Here is a 21,903-nt window from a genome sequence, read left to right on the forward strand (position 1 = left end):
CGAGAAGAGCAAATGAGCAGAGGTTGAAGAATGGGTAGTACATGAGTTGCTACGTTAAAAAGGGATGAGTAGGAAATAATTATCAATATAGGGGTTCCATGTCCGTGGTGTCACGTTAGGAGGAAACGAATTAGCAGAATGAGGTGAAGAAGTAGCCATTGGCCAGGTAGAGAGAGAAGTACGTCAACTCGACATTTATATGTAAGAAAGAGGTCGCCTAGGGGTACAGACTGGCGCAAACAATTCGGACACCGCACATAGGGGTGAGGGAGTGAACGAATTAGCCAATGAACGGAGGTCCCACGGACCGCGTTGGTGACGCACGAGAAACGACACACAACACAACACGGTCCCTGTTACGTCCATGCCGAAGCCGCAGCCCCCAGGAAGATTTAAAAATGTGCTCAGTTATTCTCTGTCAGGTTGAACATCCTTTCTTTTTTTTTTTCCCTTTGCACATTTTTTGGAAAGTACAATAGGCACAAGGTCGCTCAAGATTCATGCGCGCGAAGAGGAGAAGAAAAAAGAAAGAAGTAAACAAGAAATGGTGCTAATAGAATGAGTAGCGAATGAAAAGCCAATGAGAAGCGAATGAGAAGCGAATGAGAAGTAAACCAGAAGGGAGCAAAAATGAACGGTCAAGTGTGCTAACTCTAAGCGCCGCAACAGAGCACCACAAAAATCACTGCCTGCGAAAACCATGCATTTGAAGGGGGGCGGCGGGAGAAAAAAGGATGATACTGCCGCAGGGGAAGCAGCCGCAGTGGAGGAAGCCACAAGGAATGAACCCTCAAAGAATGAACGCGCCAGCAATGAAGGCTCCAAGTCGAAGCGAGGACCAGTCCTGAGAAACCAAAATGACGAAATGATGGAGGGCAATGATGAGCCAGATAGTTGCAGTGTATACGACGACACGGTTGAGAAGAATATAAACTTTTCGGAGAGCATAATTGCTAATCTGAATGATAACATTTTCGAGCAGAAGGATGCCTTTACTGATCAGAAGTTGAGAGGAAACTTTTTCATACTACAAGAAGGAATGGCGAATGGAAAGCAGTTGGATGTTTACCCATGGGAAAGAAGAACTAGTAGTGCTTCTTCTTCCTCTTCTGTGCGTGTGCGGGGTGGAAAAGTCTCCCTCTTGTTCGAGGATGAGTCCCCTGGGGGAGGTGGGCCCTCAGGACAGAGGACAGAAATAATGTCACACAGTGGCTTGAACACCCCGTACAAAGGGCGTTCCGAGTCGACAAAGTGGGAAACGTCCACCAAGCACGAATTCGCAGAGGAGGAAGAGGCAGTAATAACCCCGAAGACGGAACAACCAAGGAAAAACAACACATCGACGGAGACAAATGAAAAAGAAAAGTTTGTCTTCCCAATTAAGGTGAACAAAAAAAGTTGGAGCAAAGAAAAAGTATCACAAAATGCATATGATGAATACAACCATAATGTCATCTATCACGAATTGTACGTGGAGCTGTTACAGGTAAATAAAGGTCTACAAAATGAAATTAAAAATCTGAAGAGGATAATCGAGATGCAGAAAGTTTTAATCAAAAGTAGGGAAGACTTATTTGGTAGTAGTCATATGAATGAGAAAAACAAAATCAGTGGTAAAAAATTTGTGAACAATAACTATTTTTTAAATTTCTTTAATAAGAAAAAAAAAAAAAGTAAAGACAGTTTTTGCGATGTGCCAACTGGGTCAAGGGTAGACAGAGCGTCCGCCTCCGCGGCCACGTCGGCCTATGCGAGTGTCAAAAAGAGTCAAGAGATGGAGGAGGACGAGAAGGGTGGAGGGTATTGGGCTAAAGGAGAGAGAAGATCCAGCCATAGGAAGAAGTACTATCAAGCGGCTAAGAATGGGGAGAAGAATAAGCCGCCCAAATGGGAGCCCATGGACAACAACAGTGACGACCCTGGCTACTCAAAGGTGGAGATTGACACTATCGATAATAACGAGGACATGGATGATCATAATAACGAGTACGTGAAGCTGCCGCTCAGTGAGAACGAGGGCTCGGTCCCGTCGGAAAACGCTAGCGGTGGAGGAAGTTGCGACGGCAACAACAGTGACAGCCAGGGGGGAAGTCATCGAAGAAGTCAGCGCGATCCCAACCATGACGACAATAGCCACACCCCATTGCGCTCCAACAACCAGAGGAGCTACTTCTTCAAGAGGAGCAACTACGAGGGCCTGCGCGGGAGAAACCACGCAGGAGGGCAAAAGAGCTACGAGCGCGGCTACCAAGGGGGAAAGAAAGTAGACTCAGAAACAGAGCCCAACGAAATCTCCGTCAATTTCGAAGAAATAACGGCAGTGACATTATGGTATGAAGAAATCCTACCCCTCATTAATAATGAAAAAAAAAAAAAAAACTCTAATCGATCTTATGATTACGAACTATATGCCCATTCTTATCAAAACATATTTTTGGGAAGTTAATATCATTAATAAGCTAAACATAACGGATTACTTTGTCCAAATTTTGATTAAGAATACTAACTTTATCCAGTCTTATGTCTATACGAACAACCAGCAGTATCATAACCACGTGAGTAAGTACTTTAAATCGTTAATTACGTTTCGAAATAGCAGCCTTGGCGGGGTGCAGTCGGATGGACCTGCTATGGGGGACGATGCGGGGAGTAGCGGGATGACTGAGAAGGGGGAGAAGTCACAGGTGGAGAAGCTGCACGTGGAGAAGTCGCAAGGCGAGAAGCCCAAGGAAGAAGAGACAGCGCAGCGGAAGGATGAGGATAACTGTAGTGCCGGGCTGAACCTTCTGCAGCGATTCTCATTCCAGAAATTCTTCTACCAAATTTTGATCGATCTGGACAGAACGTTATACATAATAAAGAAGAATCAAGAATACTTCCGAAAACACGGCGTGAGTACGGACACGTTTCTCTTGACACTGGACCTGGCGGAGATGAAGGCGAAGCTGAACACGCTGCTGCAGATGTACGTTGTGTTTAAGCCGGAGTTGGGGTAAGGAAGCGGAGTAAGGCGGCGTAACGGAACGATGGCGTGAGGAGAAGGCTGATACCTTGAGCATGGGGATCCTATCTGTCCATATGCACAAGATTGTCCATTCTCGAAAAAGAGGCGTCTTCCAGGTGCACATGTGCATGTGGTGCGATAGACACGCATATAAAAACACGTATATGTAGACACCTATACATACACATTGACCACCCTCCCCGTAGGTATGTGCAGGGGATGTCCTACATCGCCCTGGTGTTCCTCCTGTACTGCAATTTGGAGAAGGCCTTCGTGCACTTTGCGAACTTTATGGTAAGGGGGAAGAGCAGCTGCGTTTACGGTGTCAGGCCGGCGTAGTAGCTGGTTGGTGTAGCCACGCCGGAGCATGCCCCTATAACGCCCGCTTAACGCCCCCACGATGCCCTCTCAATGCCCCTTCCCCTATCAGGAGCGAAAGGACATTTACAACCTCTACAGCTTCAACAACAACGAAATAAAAGCTTACACCTACATAATCAAGGAAATATTAACAAAGCAGAACGTCGAAATATATAAAGAAATCTCCAAGCAATATAACATTGATAATATCTTCATTCAGTGGATCTACACCATTTTTCTGACGTAATATTATAACAACACTGATTCGATGCCCGTGTCGAGTGTGTCGTACTTTTTGTTGCCACGCTTCCTTTTCCATCTGAAGAGTTTCTCCCCAAGGGACTGATCCATTTTAGTACTCAAACAGTCACAGCCACCCAAGCGGTCACCGGTATCCATTTGTCCAAACGGATATATATTTGTCCCCCCTCCTTTGCAGGTGTCTCCCCTTTCACATTTTCATTCGCCTATTCGACATATACCTTTTTAATGAAAAAATAATATATGAGGTAAGTGGAAAAATGTGTCCCAATTGAGGTGTGTTTTTTTTCCCGAAGGGAGATGGACACTCATTTCCCTTATGCGTGTAGAAGACCATTGGGGACACGCGCCTGCTTATTGATGGATTCTTCTTATGTCATGTGAGCGGATTAGCATCTCCGTTTAATTTGGTCTTTCGCGTAGTTCCCATTTCCCCGCCGCCTATCTCTCCCCGCAGACCATCCTGTGCATCTTCACCTACTTCAACAAATTTCACCACGTGGAGAATGTGGACGTCGTCGTAAAGAACTTGTCCGCCTTTTCTTTCAACACACACATCCAGGTGAGCAGCTCGGGCGTAAGGGGGAAAGGAAAACGAGGCCAGCACTACAATCACTATGAGATTGTCATTGTGGCGAAAGATGCCATTCTGCTTCCTAACCTCGTTCGCCACCCCTGATCGAGAACCCCCCATCGAAAACCCAGATCGCCAATGCCTTCGCCAACTTCCCCCCCTCAGGAGGACAAATTCTGGTCCCTGTTGAAGAAGTCCAAAATTAAGAAAAGGAAAATTCTTTACTACCGGGAGAAGTACTTCAAAGGACACAGTAGGGCTCTGCATTGAGTTTGCCTCCTCACGTTCTTAGCGGCACATCTGGGTAGCGGCCTACCAGGTTCACTGCACGCCCAACCTATTCACATTTCCAAAACACGTACCTTCATCCATTAGGAGACGTTTTAAACGACAAGTAAATTCGGCTCTCCCACAGAAGATGTCCACACTACTCTGATTGATTACTTGGTGATGAGAGGGAGTGTGCTGAAGGCAGGACATACATTCCATTAGGCGTTTTTTTTTTTTTTTTTTTGAAAATATTTTTGCAGAACGGTTATTAGCGCTTTGCATTTTCGTTTCTCTGTGCGCAACCATCTTGTGTAATGGGCAATTTTTTTAATTGCACTTCCAGAGGAGGGGTGCTAACATTTTGACTTTACATACGTATATATTAATATATAGGTATATGTGTGTTTTTTTTCTTTTTTTTGAACTCCCTTTTGTGACGCTTTCTTGCGGATTCGTTTTCAATTGAGCTGGTGGGATGGGCGGGCACGTTCGCACGTCTACAAATGCGTTATGCATGGGTATCAATCGTTATGCCTTTGAAGAGGAGGTACAACTGCTGGTCATGTTGCGATCCTTAAGCATCTTCCTTCCCTTTTTTTTTTTTCGTACATAAAACGAGAAGGGGTAAAAGCCGCATGAGTCAAAAAAGTACATACTATGAGCGGGGAGGGGGTAGTAGGAGCAAAATGCGCCAAACACATGGCTGTAAAACCAATTTGGAAAACTAAAAAAAAATTTGAGAAGTGAGAAAGCCACTTTTCTGGAAAAGATAAACAAGACGAATTTAAAGTAAACGGTTTTTCTTTGAGACATGGCGGATAAGAAAATACATTCAGTGTGAACTAAACAGGAGAAAAGCTGCGTGGTGTTGGAAGTGGCCAGACGGGATTACGCATCGCCTGTTTCGGCTAGCCGCAGGCACTACTCCTTTTTCACCGTTTCTCTCAAATGAGATGTGAGGAAGAAGGAATGGTCGAAGTAGTCCACCTCCTTCTCCTCCTGTTCTATCTTCACGATATTCTTGGAGGGGCTGCAGTTTGCATATTTCTCGATGAAGTTTACAAACGACAGGAGGTTTCCATAAAATCGTATGTATTCATTGACCTGATGGGGGAAAAGGAAAAAAAAAAAAAAAAAAAAAAAGATAGGAAGTACAACACTGTAAAGACGTATAAGTGAAAATCATTTCGAACATTTACCCCTGTGATGAAGTTCTTTAGACTCATTATGCTTTCCACAAAACGGAGGAGACGCCCCACCGCGGTGAGACTCTTCTTCTCCTTTTTACTGAGTGGGGTAAAACAGTTCCTACCCTTTTGAACTCCTTGTGGAGATCCAGGTACAAGGGAATCAAATGGCTATATTCAAATTCTTTATCGCTACCGGGGTTACTTGTAGCAGCTGTAGCACTGTTCTCATCATGTGGACAATCTTGGGGGGTTACGTGGATGCCTCCTTCCTCCTGACTGTTATTTTTATCTGTCAGATATTTCTCCACTTGGTGGTATTCCTCCTCTACTGTTTTGTAAATGTAGTCGATATTGGCATACTGCTTAAACTCTTCTAGGTAGTACTTGAATCGGACAATTAGGAAAATGGAGAAGCAGTTGAACTTGGGCAGATTTAGGTTCCTACACAGGGGGGAGGGGGAAGCGGTGTGTAGAAATGAAGAGGGGACTAATGTTTTTGTTTTCTTTTTTTCTCTTTTTTTTCTTTTTTTTTTTCCTTTTTTTCCCCTCCCACGCCTTACTTATTCTGCATGAGAGTGAAACGCGTGAGGGCTTTCCATGCGCTCGCGCTTTCCTTCTCGTCAAACTGGATGAGGCCATAAATATTCGTTTCGTTGATGTAGGAGGAAATGTCCACCCGGATTAGCCTCTTAAAGGAGATTTTGTTTTTTATCTTAAAGTTATGTATGTCTAGGTCGTAAATCAAATCAAGGGAGAGGAAGAAATTCTGAGGGTTCTCCTTGACGATGTTATCGTACTGTCCGCTAAGCACTTCTACGTCGTATTTTCCTGCCATCCCCTCGTTTGCACCTGGATGGATGGTGCCTTGGACTGCTTCCCCCGCGCAAGGAGACACCTCAGTTAGACTATCCAACAAGTGCGTGAAGTCTGGAAAATCTTCCACACGGTCAAACAAATAGCCACTCGATGAAGCAGATGTCATTGTTCCGTTGTAGTTGAGTCGGATGTAGGTCTCAAGAATCAAGTATAACCGATCGAGGAAGAGAAAAATGAAAAAATTTACAATATAAAGATCCAGAGTGTTAATATTAGTAAAATGAGCTAGCCATTTAATAAAGTTTTTTTTTTTGTACTTAAATAATTTCTCCCTCATGTCACAATATTTTTCATACTCCTTGTGATTTAACCTTCTCGAGAGGAGGCTCCTGAATCGAATTCTATAATCGAACCTTCTTCCATCATAAAGGTTTTTTAACATTTGATTCATGTCTTTGTGTTTGCATAATTCGTAAACTGAGGGTTCTCTCTTGATGTCTCTATTTAGGTATTCTTCCACCTCTGCTGGTTTCGTTGACTTATCTTCGTCCGAGCGACACTTGTCGTAATCGGGGTCTTCCGGCTCCGTTTTGACTAACACGTTGGAGTGGAGCGCAGCTCGAGTGGCAGTCATTTGATTGGCGGCCGTCTCATTGGCTGCGATTTCATTGAAGGAGGTTCCCTTTACTGCGGCTCCACTTTGGGGACTCTCCAAAGGAGTTGTGCAACCCATACTTGGCAGAGAGCACTCCAACGAACTGGCGGGCGTGCCATTATTCTTTGCATCGCTACCCAGGCCGCCAATACTACCGCTGTGTGGGCACAACGGATGGGTGCTAGCCCATTTATCAGATTGTGTTCCCTTTTTTTGGCTTCCCAGCTGGGAAGAATTCACGTTGTTCTCATCATCCCATGCGTGACAGACTTGTCTGGGTCTGTCATATGGTGCCCCCGCGTCACTCATTGTGGAATTTGGACTTCCTGTGCTCATTGCACTTGCCGAGTTCGCTACAGTGAGGACATTTTCAGAGGCGCTGAAATCTTTACTCCATCTCATGTTATATATGTCTTGGAAATTTTGGAACTCAAAGGGGAAGAGGTTCTTCAGGAATATGAGGAGGTTCTTATTTTTCGAGTCCCTCTTATTATATTCGAATGAGAATTTTTTAAAAATGACATGACAGAGGATGTTCATATAGAGGTGGAGACCTTTCACGAAATCGAAATTGTCTTTCAGATTGTAAATGCGCAGTATTCTGGCAATGTAGTTTTTTAGATTTAGATCGTACTTTACCTGGATGGGATAATTCATGTGTGTGGGGAAAAAAACACAGAGTGAGGGAACTTCTCGTTTGAGACTAGCCGATCGGTTTGGTTGTTACACTTTATGTGGAATGACCCCCGTTTGGGGGATACACCATGGATTTTTTTTTTTTTAATTTTCCCATAAGGTAGCTCCATCCATATGGTCGCCCAAACCATATGGTTTCCGTTTCCCCAACCATACGGGGCTAATTTCTTACATTGGAGTAATCAATTAGAATCTGTTGTCGGTGGTGACTGCTACTTTTGGCCTTAACCTTTTTGATATCCTTTTCAGTCCTCCTTTCGACTTTAATGTTGTTGATTTTGTTGACTGGAAAGGGGGGATTGAAGACAATCGTGATAATACCAACAGGGGTGAGGCGGAATCGGGGGGGAGGCTTTCCCTCGGGGAGCGCCACGGAAAAGCAAAAAGTACACACGCACAGACACGTCTAGGTGAATATACTCCCCTCAATGAACTTACGGGAATTTTTATTTTTCTTCCTTATGTAAAAGATTAATCTCCTCTTCTGGTCTTTCGTTAAGTGTTGCATCATCTCAGCCCATTCTCTCTTGTTTTTATTTTTCAAGCTGAGGTAGATACTCTTAATTCTGTCCTCATCATCCATTTTGTGCACTCCTTTTTTTATTTATTTTGTTCTCTCTCTCTGTTGCTTTGTTGTACTTTTCCAGGATTGGGCGAAGTGGTATGCTTGACAGAAATGCTCCCAATCGGAGGGTGGCGACGCGGGTGTGAGCGGATGCCCAATTATTGCATTTGTGCTGATGGGGGTGGAAGGCAAAATGAGGGTTAAACTTCTGGTGGGAATTTTTCTGCGTGGTGGTGGCTAAGGGGCCTTCTTTTCTCAGGTGGAGGTGCGACGGCAGGGGGGAAAGGGAGTCACCCAACGTAGGAAATTACCAAACGTGGGAAATTGCCAAACGTGGGAAATAACCCCACCTAGGAAATCACATAAGTGAAGAGTCAGTTAACAACTTCGTGGTTATAAAATGGCCAAACGGGCTGCTGAACAAACGCGTGGCTGAATAACCGAATGACGTTTCAAAATTGGGCTTAATCTGCCAGGGGATTCTTCTCGGTCACGCAGCTGCGCCGTGGAGTGGAAAAAAACAAAAAAAAAAAAAAAAACGGGCCCCAAAATAGAGCGGTTAGAAGATTCAGCTGGTTAGCGGTTAATCTTCTTAGCGATTAATCTTCTTAGCAATTAATCTGCTTAAAAGTTGGAAAGGTTAAAAAATTACGCAATATGATGTGAGGCAAAATGCCTGCCGCAAATGCAAAGATGCCTCAGCCGTGGGGTGGGCGAAAAGCAGAAGCCCCTCCTATAGGCGCAAAATAACTCCCCGCGCATGTGTCCTGCTTTGGAACCAACGCATGTACATACATGAGCCCATGTAGATGCACACCAAAAGGGGCAGATTTGCGTATCTTTTGAGAAAGAAAAAAAAAAAAAAAGAAATTTTTTTTTTGGCATGCCCACTTGGTTTCCCCCCATGAATTCAAGTTTACCTTTTTTAAGCGGTTGGGAACGTAGGGGCGAGGAACTTTCTAAACAATGAAAAAAATTCATCGTCGTTTTGTTCACTCGTTTGTTTAGCCTTTCAAGAGGGGGCTTAGCCATATCTATATATGCCCGTCTTCTCATCCCCCTCTCGTTATATTAAAGCTGTGTATGTCAAACTGCACCAAGACGAGTGATTATTCAGGGGGCCCTTTGACTGCGGTACCATCTGATGCCATTCCCAATCGAGTTGTTCTCCACTACTAAACTTTTTTGTGTCGGCCCAAGTATACCTCAGCACAGTTTCACTTAAAGTGACGTTTGCACATTTTTTTAAAATTTAAAAAAGATCTTTCATGGGATGGAGGGGTTGAAATTTTCTCTTTTCCGGGGGACACCCTGCGGAGGAAGAATTTTTGACAAGAAGGGGGAAGGACATTTTCATCCTCGCCGTTGCTGTATGGAAAAAAAGCAGAGTCGTAAAAAAAAAAGGATTGCTTCAAAATGGAAATAATCAATGGACAATGGAGTTTGTTGGGAAAAGCGCCAAGGCGCCGGTGCACACAAATTCAGAAACGTCCGTATAGAAAGCATACAAGGCGTGTGCAAATTGGATTCAAAAAAGGAGGGAAAAAAATATAAAAAAAAGTTTCATCAAAAATTGGAATGCAGGAGGAGCAAAATATAACGTTTTATTATTCTCATAATTCACGTAAAAAAAAAAAAAAAAACTGGAAAATGGTTAATTTTCTTATGTCGTAATTGCAAAGGGGGGAAGGAAAAATATATGAATAATGTACGGCAAAAAAAAAAAAAGGAAGGACTACACAAAAAGTATACAATCCGTGTACAGAAATAATGTGCAAACAGACGGTAGTGGTATATTTGTTCGTCGAGAAATATTGGCTTCTCCTTGTGAGGAGGGGCGGGAGTTCGCGCCATACGATGGGAATTGCTCCTGTTTGGGGGAAGCCCCGTGGTATGAACGAATTTGGCGTTCTTTCCCACTCGTTGAGCATTCTGGTAAAGAAAACGACCCTTTTGAAGCGCTTCCCCTGCGAGGGTGGAGCCACTTATGGGGCTGTACATCGGTTCGCTGCTTCGCGAAGCGTAACGTAGCGGTGGGGTTCTTTCCATCCCTGCGCACATCTCACCACTTCTTCCCTTCTCACCACTTCTTCACTTCCCACCACTTCTTCACTTCTCACCACTTCATAACTCGTCCGAGCTGTTGAGGAGGTTGTTCAGAAAGTTCTCGTACCACTTATTGTTCATGGTGAGGTTTTTAAGCTCCTCGGGATCAATGTCCATACCCATAAAGTTGGTGGCCTTTTGCAGCATCTCCAAATGAGCCTTACTGCTTCCCATGTTGACTTGCAGCTTTGGCTTGGACGTACCATCGGCGTTTTTAACTTCCTTAATTTTAATTTCGTCCATAAGTGCCTTTGTAATATCGCTATTGTTTGTGTAATCGATGAACTTCATCATACCAATGAGTATTTGATTTAATTTATTTTTGACTTCCTCATTTTGCAGATTCTCCTTCTTTATTTTCATGAGATCTGCTAGCTTTTCCAACATTTGTGTATGTCCTTCGGTATCCTTTATGATATCATCAATGGATCTTTTTTCTTCATTTTTTTCATTGTCTTTCATTTTTTGGATTGTTTTTCTCAGAAATGTTTTCACCATCTTCTTTTCCGAAGTTTCATTTTTGGAACTTAAAAGATTTTGCAAGTACATATAAAATTTTATCATTTCTTGGAGATCACTTGGACTGATTAAATTGTTGAAGAAGTCCTGACTATTATTCATAATATCTTGTGTTAATTTATTTTCGTCTTTATTTCGTCCATAGTTGTTACTCGCCATGTAGTGTTCACTTCCGACAGCTTTTTCATTTCCACCGTAAGTTTTCTTCATTTGGTTAAATAGCGCATTGGCTTCATCCAGCTTGTTCTCTTTTATCAGTTCTTTGATTTTTTCGATTTCGTCAGAGTGGAACATATCCTGCATCGTCGCATTCGCGCCCGCCTTCTGGCCTTTGCCTTTGTTTCTTCCATCATTTTTCATGGAGTTCAGGATGTTGTTTTTCTCCCCCTTGGCGCTCACGACGGCGAGGCCCAACAGGAACAAACTGGCATAGAACAGAACTTTCATTGGGGGGGGAGGCGATTAGGTTGAGGAGTGAAGGGGCGTAGCGGTGAAGCGGGGGATCGATCCGTTTCCTTTACGCGCCTCTTCCGAAGAGCTATTCTCGTATGGCTTCTCTTTTTTCGTCACCCTTGATATATGCCTCGTCAAAAGCTGGCGGGAAAACTGGACGCAAAAAAAATACAGCGCAAATTCCTCAAAAGGGGAAATGTCAACAATTTTGAAAAGCTCAAAAAAGGCAAAGAAAGATGAAGAGGCAAAATGGGGAGGCAAAATTGCGCTCACTTTAAAACTCGTTAATAAAAAAAGGACCGGAAAAATTATTGCCTCCTTCTCTTGTCTGCAAACCGATGTGCGTTTCCACTTAAAAAAAAATTCTATCTGAGAGTAAGTTCCCTCCCCGTCTGCTTACATACGCAAATATGGGTAAGGGGCGGCTGTTTTTCTTGGCCTCTGTTGCGTATTCGCTGGAGTCCTCTTTTGATGATATGCCTTGGCAACACGTCAGATAAATAATCCTGGAAGAATTAAATGTTCACTTGTGAGCAGGTGAAAAAAACACATATAATGCTGTAAGCTCAGTTATGGGCAAAAGTAATATGTGACGTAAGCACTCGGTGAACATGTGGTACAATGGCAAAAATTAGTCTCGTCTTTATTTTGTAACACGAAGATTAGGCAAAATGGAAAAAAAAAGAAAAAAAAAAAATACTTAGTATAGGTAAATTTCGCAACTTTTTTTTCCTTCTTAAGGAGAAGAAAATTGGCCTCTATTCGATTGCGCTTTGGGGAGATTGGCACGGTTCGATTATTATTTTATTTTATTTATTCTTTTTTTTTTTTTATCAGCTGGGGCACAGAAAAAGGACTCCTCCGATGATGCAGCAAATACGCATGGGGCGAACGCATGAAAAGGGCCTGAACAATATACTCATCGTACGGATAGTACAGTAAACGCGGCACTTATGTATACGATAGCATGTATATATATGCAACATTTGCATTGCTGACGTTTAACGCGCATACACTGCCGTGCTTCTTCTTTCGCCATGCATATAAAGCGCAAGCAAACAGGGCCATTTAAAGCTGAACTAATTTGACGCATGCTCAGCGAATGGGTTGGGGGGAGGCTCCTCCCGTAGGTCTGCATGCAGAAGTGGATGTTTTGGGGGGTTGAAGGTACAGTACATATAAAATTGCCGCCCAGCAAATATATAATAAAGCGTAAGGTGGTATATGTATATATTATAGCCTACGCACGTAATAAACCTTTTTTTATGAAGTATATTATTGATTTTTTTATATGTGCTGTTAACCCAGGCGCTAAGGGCACGTGTCCGCTTGGATACATTTCTACGCAGCAGGTTTTTTCATCCCGTTGGGAGGAGCACAAAAATGTGATATATATATTCATATGCGCAAAAAAAAAAAAAAAAAACAGCCAATTTTTTCGTTCCCTTTTTTGGCGTTTCAATGGTGCGTCGCCCCTCTCTCCCCTTCTTCGCTTCTTCATTTTTCATTAGAAAACAATTCGCGAATCGAGTAACAAGCGGAAGATAGCTGCAACCGCGGCAATGTACAGTTATAATATGGGTTGCCTTTTCGAACAAGTGAGGTTAGCAGTGGAAGCAGGGAAAATCGAACGTGTGTCGACTAGGAGTATTATAACGCCATCAACGTAGTAAAAAAAATACTAAGCGCGCACATATTTTTTTATATGTAAAACAAAACGCACTGGACCCTATTTGCATGTTTGTTATTTCTTTTCCTGCGGGGGGTTTCTCATCTATATTAACGTATAGCACTACGTTAGCAACAGCGCAATGGGGAGGTATAGGTATATGTAATCCAATCCAACTGCTACTTCGCATCGGCCAGCCCAGTTTCCTTCTTAACGGGGTGACCATCTTAGGAACCGTTCTTAACCGACATAAAATTTATATGCAATATTGTTACCGGGGGAGTGGAAAAATAAGGGCGCAATTTTACTGTCATGTTTGCAAAGTTTCCCTTTCACTTTGGGGAGGAGGAACGGGACGGTCGCCCCAGTCGGCATATTAATTGGAATCTCAAAGTAAATGTGATGAAAAGGTGCCGAATGTGGCCAGGTTGGCGAAAAAAAGAGAACAAAAAATTAAAAAAAAATAAAATAATTCCCCCTATTCATCATACTTGATAACATCTAAAATGGAAGTATCTTCTGCGCCGTATTTCTTTTGAGGGCAATTCTTTGCGGCAATTTTTTTTATTTTCTTCTTTTGCGTTTCCCAGTTTTAATTGTAAATCGTTTTTGTTTTCTCCGGGCTACATTTCAATTTTAAATAATTTTTAAAAAAGAAAGAGGTATATTTTTTTTAAAACAAAGGATAATTCATTGAAAATGGTCCCACATTGTTGAAGAGAAAAGAATCCACTATTCTTTCATTTTCTCAAAAACAGCGATTAATTTATGTATATATAAATAAGGTACCTTTTTAAAAGTTTACTTCATTTTTATGCGTTTTTTTATTTATTTACACAGTTTTTTTAAATTACATACCATTTTTTTGAAGTTCAAACTTGTGGGGGCTTCCCACGATTAAAAAAGAAGAAAAAAATTCCTTAATTTTTACTTTTTTAGAAAAACGTTGAAGGGGATACCTTAATTTTTTTTTTCCTTTTTTTTTTAACGTTTTGGGCTAAGCATAATTCTGAGGAGCCCTTCTACGCATCGTAGGCGAATTCCTCGTTGCTATTCGTTTTGCTTGTTCGCTCAAAAAGGGGTAGGGGATGTGATTTTTCCTTTGCCCGCTATTTTTGTGACGGACCCAAGGGCTAAGCCCGCGCGGGGACTACGTGTATGTATGTACCCATATGTACCACTTTTGATTGCACATAAATGCAAACCGCGACCCTACGACCGTGGGACATATATTATATACAAAAGAACGCATTTGCGCGAGCTCGGGGGTGAAAAGAGAAACCCTTCCCCAGCAAGTTTGCATTATCCAAACCAGCAACTTCCATTTTAAAGTTCGCGCACAGACGAAGGGTCCACCAAGTGGGCTACGTCCCAAAAAGGAAGAGAAAACAAACAAAAAAAACGCCTTACCTGGTAGCGTAACAAATCAAACCGGATTTTTCAGTTATAAAAAAGCAGTTTTTCTGGAGCGACTCATTTTGGGAACTCCCAATTTTGGTAGAGCACGTTGCGCAGTGTGTCGCAGTAAATTGGCTGAGTTTTCTTTTTCCGGAAGCAAAAGCTCATTGGTATTTTTAGCAACACAAAAGTTAGAGCAGTCGAAGCGTGCTTTTGCATATACCATCCCAAGCATACATAGATACATAAAGAGACACGTGTTCATGCAGGGGAAAGGCTATCCATTCCGCGCCTAGAAGAGAAAAAAAAAAAAAAAAAAAAAACGGACGTTTGGGAAGGTCCCAAAGAAGAGAATGATCTAAGCGCAGTACATTTTTATGCGACGTTTTCGCAATCGTGTTAGAAGTTGTCCCACCTCCATTTGTATAATCCTAATGTGAATTTTTTTTTTTTCCCTGTCATCACTTTTCCCCATTTGATCTCCCCAATTTTGAAGTAAAAAAAAAAAAAAATTATAATTTTCAATGAGAAGGGTACAAGCAATTTTTACATTATGTCTCTTTTTAATTTTTTGTTGTTTAATAAAACCGAGTACGGTTAGCATATTTTGTGAAATTATAAATGATGAAGATGTATACTCAAGCACATTAAAAGGGCAAAACTTCAGCAAAGAATTTATAGCCTTATTTGACAACAAGGATGTTCGTATCACGATAGAGAAGTTAATTTTGGAAGAACATGTAAAATACTACATTAGCAAAGTGAGAAAAAGTGAACACAATATAATTAAAGCTATTGAAAAAATCTTGGTGAGAGAATTTCCAAATAGCATTGGACTTAAGGAAGACATTGTAAAAAATGAACTGCTGAAATTTTTGAGCATTATATTTACAAAGGAGGAAAATCTTGTGACGGAATTTTTTGATGACTTTAATAAGAACTCTTTCGACATTGGTGAAAATTATCGTCATTTTGAAAATCAATTTTTGGGCGAATATGAAAATATTGAAAGTTTAAAAAGAGACTATTTTTCCATTTTTAATGAAGTAGCTGAATCGCTGAATAGCACTAAGACGAATGAAGATAGCAAAAGCAGTGTGTACTTTATCGACATCAAGGATAAAATACTTTCCAATGTAGAATCACTTAAGGACATTTTGGCAAAGCTAAGAGGTGAAGTTGTCGCTCTGTATGATATAAACTATGGATTGAATGAGCTGAAGAATGAGGCAGATGTGTATATTTCAAATTTTCGAAGGGAACATCAGACTGCGGAGGGCACTTCTATCAGTGCAGACTTTGCCAGTGGAAAAGAAAGCGATAGAAACATGCTGAACCTGGTGGAGGATGTGACGTCCAAATTGATGTTCAATCTGCAAACGAAGATCACCAGCACGAGGGATGAACTTCAAAAACGGCTGAGCACTTTAGAGAAGGAACTAATCGATATGTCCACTGAAATCACCCGGTTGGATATTCAGCAGAATGTGCCCAAGCTCGCCCTCGTAAAAAACAACAGCTTCCTCAACATTGAAAGCATTCGCAGTGAATATGAGGAATATGTGAATAGATCGGAGACTCGGGGGGACGCTGTGGAGGAAGCGAATAGTACCAGCGGTATGAGCGACGTTACTGGAGAGGTCGACGCGCTCGTATTTGAGAAAACCCTGCAGCTGCTGGAAAAGCACACCCACTGGGTGAAGGAGCAGGACGCCTTTACCTACTGCGAGAGGGACGACATCGCCGAGGTTCTCACTATCTGCCTCAACCTCGTGGAGAAGCTAAGAGACCTAGTCGTACAAGAGAATTTCAATTTACTAATGAAATATGAGAACCTGTACAAACAGCTGAACAGGTTTCTCTACCATTCGAGAAGCAGTACCATGGACATCTCGTACATGAAGGCATGGTACTCCATCGAGAATTACAAAGGAACGGAAATTTTGATTAACGGAGTTGATCGGTTACTGCGTGTGATTAGTATACTCTCACAGATGATTACACTTTTTAAGGAAGCCAATAAGAATATGAAACCAGATGTATTTTTTAACCTGAACAGATTGAGTATTGGATTGTACGGTGCGGAAAAGAGAGTCACTCTATTTAAGATGGAGCTGGCCAAATTAATGCACCCTCCACATAGCCTACAAGTTATAAAAAATAACATTGAGAAGTTTGGACATGTGTATAAGGATAACATCACGAAGATGAAGGTGATCTCAAATTCGTTTGACATTGCCTCTGGAAACCTGCAGACAGAAATTGACGAAATTTTAAAAATTGTGAGTACCATGATTCAGGCGGATAGCTTAATTAGCGAATTTAAAAAGGTTAGGAGCGTATGGAAGGGACACGTTAAACGGACTCTGAAGGAATTGAATGAGAAGATGGGGCTTCTCACTAGTGCGTATAGAGGAAACAGGAATGTGATTTTCCCCCCTGAGTTGGACCTTTCAAGGTCGCACCCCTCGCGCGATGGGCTGAGAAACGCGTTGGGCGGCCTACTGAGTGGCACACTGAGCGACCCACAGAGCGGTGTACTGAGCGGTGTACCGAGCGGTTCACTGACCTGTGCTGGTAATCCGAACGGAAACCCCATTAACAGTAGCACCTTGGCGTCGCCATACTTTATAAACCTGTACAAAACCGTCATGGACAAATTCGACACGGTGAAAAAGGAAGAAGAAATGAAGAGGCTCTTTTCCGTTATATACAGATCACTGGACATCATTATACAGATAATTAAAGATAACAGGAAGAAGATGAACCAAGAATACAACAAAAAGCGCAAGGACATTATCAATTTGATTAATTATAGGAATGACTCCAGAGTTGACATGACAAATGTGTATAAGAAATTGATCGAACTGGAGGGGGACTTGGTTCGAAATTTACAAAAATTGTTTTTAAATAAAGTGAATTTGAATAAACAGCTGGAGCATTCTGTGGAAATGACCAAGGAGGAGCTCTTCAAGGACAGGGTGCCTCCTTATTGCAACCTGGTGGAACAGTTCATTACGAAACATTTCCTGACCATGGTCAGGTGGAAAAGGCTTATAAATAACAACAGGGATTTATTCCCCCCCGAGTTGATATCAAAGGTTGTTGTGGAGTAGTAGCAGGCACGCAGAGGAAAGGAACAAGCCGCTATAAGAAGGAGGGATGGACCCAGCGAAGATGCCCAACTACATATGGATAACACTGTCATGTGTGTACATTTATCGTATGCGTGGGTCGTCCACCCAGGTGTGCTGTGGCTCGAGAAATCCCCCCCCAAGGGAAGGTGCAGGAGAGAAAAAAAAAGGAAAAAAAAGAAAAAAAAAGAAAAGAAACAGGGAAAGGAAAAGGAACAAAATTCTACACAATATCAGAAGAGCATTGTTTTATTCCGCATGGGTTTATTTTTTCTGTGTGTTTAATTAATAGGATTTTTTTTCTTTTTCCTCCCGGATGCCGCTTCGGAGTTAACCGCCGTATGCAGCTGAATTGGCTCGCATCGCCGTGGGTCCCCCTCCCAACGCAACACTTTGTTTTTGTAATTTTTTTTCCCGTATATGTGTACATGTATATGCAACCGTCTTTCGGAATTAGCAGTTTCGTGAAACCACCGCTTAGCGGCGCCACCGCTGACACGGTTGACACGGATGACACCGCTGCAACGATTGCGACACCGCTTATTTCAACCCCCTTGTCGCTTCCCCTTCATTCAACCGAATTTTGCGTTTCCTTCTTCTACGTAATTTACCCGTGCCGTTCATGTTACATAATGGATAGGATGAACCACAATTATGTGTAATTATTCCTTACTGATAAGGGAAAAATGAAAAAAACCCTTTCCCTTTTTTTTTTTTTTTTTTTTTTTAAATACTTTTCCCGTGTGCGCTTTTCGCACAACATGCCGCATACTTCTCTACAGCATGATTACTTTTTCTTCCCCTTTTTTGTGTTACATTTTTATGTTAATTTTTTTCCCTGCCCGATTTATAATTTAGCATAATGTGTAAAAAAAAAAATGTATGTATATGGACTGTACATATTTTTCAACTTTATCTTATTCTCTCTGAAAGGAGGAATATCTTCTTCCCTTGCTTTTAATTAAATCTGAAATGTTCGCTGAACTGACATTGTCTGAGGTTGGGAAGCCGCGTTCATGTTTATCAGGACGTGGCTTGGGAAGTTGGGGGCTCAGTACTGAAAAATGGCAGCTAGATGAAAAAACGTTCACCTCAATTTTTTTCCCTTCACAAGTTCGCTACACCAAATGGAAATCGAAATTTGATATTTAGGACCCCAGTCATTTGAAACGCTTCGACGTGAGTACGTCGAAGGAATGTTCTCCCTCCAAAGAGGGGGAAGCCAGGTGTGTAAATTGTGCATGCGGCAAGTGGGTGTTACCTCTTTGACGGCACAAATAGGTAGGAAACAAAAAAAAAAAAAAGTAAAGCAGTTTTGACTAAAAATATAATAGCATATATCTAGAACCCACGTGACAGGGGAAGAAAGAAAATCAAAACATAATAACCATTGAGTGGAAAAAATAACATCATAAATAATGTCACATTTTTTTATGGAATTTTTTTCTTTTTTTTTTTTTTTGCTTGATTTAGTGACCATTTAAGCCTGCGCGGTGTTGCCATGTTGCTCTTGTTCTTACAACGTTTTTTTTTTGTGCATGCAAGGGGAAGAGGCATTTGAGGAGAGAGAGAGAAAAAAAAAAATAATAATAATCAAATAAAATAATCAAACAAAATAATCAAATAAAATGGGAGGAAAGCAGGTGCTAATCAAAAAGGAAAAACAACGTGAAAATTGAGAAACAGAAATGTTCGCAGCGAAAGTGAAAAACAAAGTGAAAAGGAAGAAATAGATTGGTGTCCCCTCCCACACCCTTTTATGAGTTCCTAAGTGTGCCACGCCCTTCTCACGAGCTTCTTCACTTGTGAAGAATGCACGACTTTGTGGTTAGCTAATTCGTGACACGCTAATGTAAAGCTTTCTTAGGCGAATTTAACCCATTGAGCCAACCAAAGGGGGTAGCAAAATTGAAAAAGGAACAGTCGCCTTTTTTTTTTTTTCCAGTGTAACTTCACCAATGCGTAACATCTGGTGATCGTAAATGTTTGATGCATGCGAACATGCAGAAAGTGCATTTGCCTTAAGAGGGAGAGAAAAAAAAAAAAAAAAAAAAAGAAACGAAGCAGAGAGTAAGAAGTGAGAAGTAGGAAGTAGGAAGCGGAAAGTAGGAAGCAGAACGTAGGAATCAGAAAGCAGAAACCGGAAAGCCGAAATGAAACCCCCCCTACTGGTGTGCTTTCTTTTTCTGCTAGTGAGTGTCAAAACGGCGGGGGGCCTGCGGACACGCAACGTCGTCGACCGGATTGACGGCGGCGGGGGAATCATTGGCACAGAGGGCGCGTCCACCGATAGGAGCGCTGGGACTAGAAGCGGTGACCAAGCGAGAAGCGATAGCACGGGAAGAAATGCCCGCGATGCGAGCAGTGGTGACCAAGGGAAAAATGATGGGACCGGAGGCGATGCCCGCAATGGGAACAGTGACGACGGAAAAGGTGTCCACGATAGAGCCAATGCTGATGGAGGAGACCCCAGAGATGGAGCCAACCAGACCAACCGAGCAAACCTATCCTCCTGTGATTTCACAGAAAGATTAAACTTCATTCCGCAGGAAAAAACCAAAGTGGTATGCAACCTAAACCCACACCACGGAGAGGAAGTGAAAATATGGGTCAATAAAGAATACGAAGTGAAATGCTTCCAGAACTCTCGAGTGTACTGTCCACTAAAAGATTATATAATGAACAATACAGACATTACTACCTTTTCCCCGAAACTGAAATATGAAATAAAAGATGTCGTGCACAGAGATAGGGAGGTAAAGGAGTATTACCTTCAGATTGACGAAGACGCAAGTGACATTTTATTCTTCTGTTCAATAAAACCTAAGCAAGTGTCCGAATTGCTAGAGGGAGAAGTGAAAATACATCTAAAAAGAGAAATTAGTGAGGAGTATTCAGTCGCAACTGAAGATGAGATACACGTTTGTGATTTTTCTAAAGGAAATTTAAACATCTCTCCATCAGTAGGGTTTAATCATAAAAATGACAGATCGGTTAGCTGCATCTATCTTGTCATCCCGAATCAATTATTTTTAATTAAGTTACCCAAATTAGAAATTGTCACGAATCAGTTGCTCCCCAGTTTGGTTAACTGTTTGTCTCAATACACTTTTATTAATTTTAATTTGAAACATGTCGAAGAAACTGATGACTCCATTTATTTTCACCTAACCTTTGGTGATTTTAAAAAGAGCTTTAACTTGTCCTGCGCATTTGACTTATCCGAATATGCTGTCGAGCCCTGTGCGCTGGGAAAGAAGGGAAGCGTGACATTTTACTTCAGCGTCTAGAATTCGCGGAGCGGGTCACCACAGAGGAACAACGGCACCCGCTACAAAAGAGCAGCGGGAAGTCGCCACAGAGAGAACAGGAGTCCCTTTGGACACGGCTCCGGAATGGCACCTCCCTGTTGCCAAACTGACCCTTACTGGGTCTTCGCCGAATACATAAGCATGCACACGGCGGCATGCCGCAACAATGCATCTGCATATAATTTTTAATAATCTTAATTACTCTCACGGTGTAGTCTTTTTTTTTTTTGTGTGTCCCTAGTCCATAATAAACTTATCATATGTGTTTGCCGCAACGGCGGTGCAGCGGTGTACGCCAAATGGTGAACACGAAAAGTTAAAAAATTAAAAAGTTAGAAAGTTATAAAATTAAAAAATGAAGAAATTAAAAAGCTAAAAAATTAAAAAGTTAAAAAGTTAGAAAATTAAAAAGTTAGAAAGTGATTAAATTAAAAAATGAAAAAATTAAAAAGCTAAAAAATTAAAAAGTTAGAAAATTAAGAACTAAAAATCGAAAAGCTCTCTACTAACGTAACAATATCGTGACGCGGACGACCCGGTCGGGGGAAATGACATCACCCTCCCTCGCGGAGACAAGCAAGGAAGGCTAGAGGATATGGGACGAATTAGTTTTTTGGACCAATGCTATCAAGAAGAAGTGGCCCATACAAACTGCGTGAAGTGGAAAATAGATCTCACTTCTCCTTTATGCTATCGTTGGATTGGTCCTATTTAAAGAAACAGGGAGGGGCGGGTCTATGCCGTTAGGGATTGCCCGGGAAACTTTCCCCATATTCTCCTGTATACGTATGTGTGCACCCATTGGGGGGAGGAAAATGGGATGTATTTTAAAATGTGCTCATAGAAAGGGCTAATTGGGAGGGCCATATTTCTCTACTTTGTCTTTTAAACATTTTTCTAACTTCTCCACCTTATTGTGCGT

The 21,903-nt window shown here is 41.9% G+C and overlaps 5 protein-coding genes across 5 annotated transcripts; 3 read left to right on the top strand and 2 right to left on the bottom strand.

Moving 5' to 3' along the window:
* Positions 1–700: 700 nt before the first annotated feature.
* C922_03818 (hypothetical protein) lies at positions 701–4,469 on the top strand (the record flags this gene model as incomplete). Its single annotated transcript, XM_008819407.1, has 7 exons — positions 701–2,320; positions 2,460–2,992; positions 3,211–3,298; positions 3,435–3,607; positions 3,804–3,873; positions 4,083–4,202; positions 4,365–4,469. 7 exons carry the CDS (start codon positions 701–703, stop codon positions 4,467–4,469), a joined length of 2,709 nt encoding a protein of 902 aa, XP_008817629.1.
* A 921-nt stretch (positions 4,470–5,390) lies between these two features.
* On the bottom strand, positions 5,391–8,409 carry C922_03819 (hypothetical protein; the record flags this gene model as incomplete). The annotated part of the gene is made up of 5 exons (XM_008819408.1): positions 5,391–5,573; positions 5,782–6,100; positions 6,220–7,769; positions 7,999–8,111; positions 8,265–8,409. 5 exons carry the CDS (start codon positions 8,407–8,409, stop codon positions 5,391–5,393), a joined length of 2,310 nt encoding a protein of 769 aa, XP_008817630.1.
* Positions 8,410–10,515: 2,106 nt separating this feature from the next.
* C922_03820 (hypothetical protein) lies at positions 10,516–11,463 on the bottom strand (the record flags this gene model as incomplete). Its single annotated transcript, XM_008819409.1, has 1 exon — positions 10,516–11,463. One exon carries the CDS (start codon positions 11,461–11,463, stop codon positions 10,516–10,518), a length of 948 nt encoding a protein of 315 aa, XP_008817631.1.
* A 3,597-nt stretch (positions 11,464–15,060) lies between these two features.
* On the top strand, positions 15,061–17,652 carry C922_03821 (hypothetical protein; the record flags this gene model as incomplete). The annotated part of the gene is made up of 1 exon (XM_008819410.1): positions 15,061–17,652. The coding sequence occupies one exon, from the start codon at positions 15,061–15,063 to the stop codon at positions 17,650–17,652; it is 2,592 nt and encodes an 863-aa protein (XP_008817632.1).
* Positions 17,653–19,823: 2,171 nt separating this feature from the next.
* C922_03822 (hypothetical protein) lies at positions 19,824–20,960 on the top strand (the record flags this gene model as incomplete). Its single annotated transcript, XM_008819411.1, has 1 exon — positions 19,824–20,960. The coding sequence occupies one exon, from the start codon at positions 19,824–19,826 to the stop codon at positions 20,958–20,960; it is 1,137 nt and encodes a 378-aa protein (XP_008817633.1).
* Positions 20,961–21,903: the final 943 nt, after the last annotated feature.

This window comes from Plasmodium inui, assembly GCF_000524495.1.
Source record: "Plasmodium inui San Antonio 1 unplaced genomic scaffold supercont1.17, whole genome shotgun sequence".
Classification (NCBI taxonomy): domain Eukaryota; phylum Apicomplexa; class Aconoidasida; order Haemosporida; family Plasmodiidae; genus Plasmodium; species Plasmodium inui.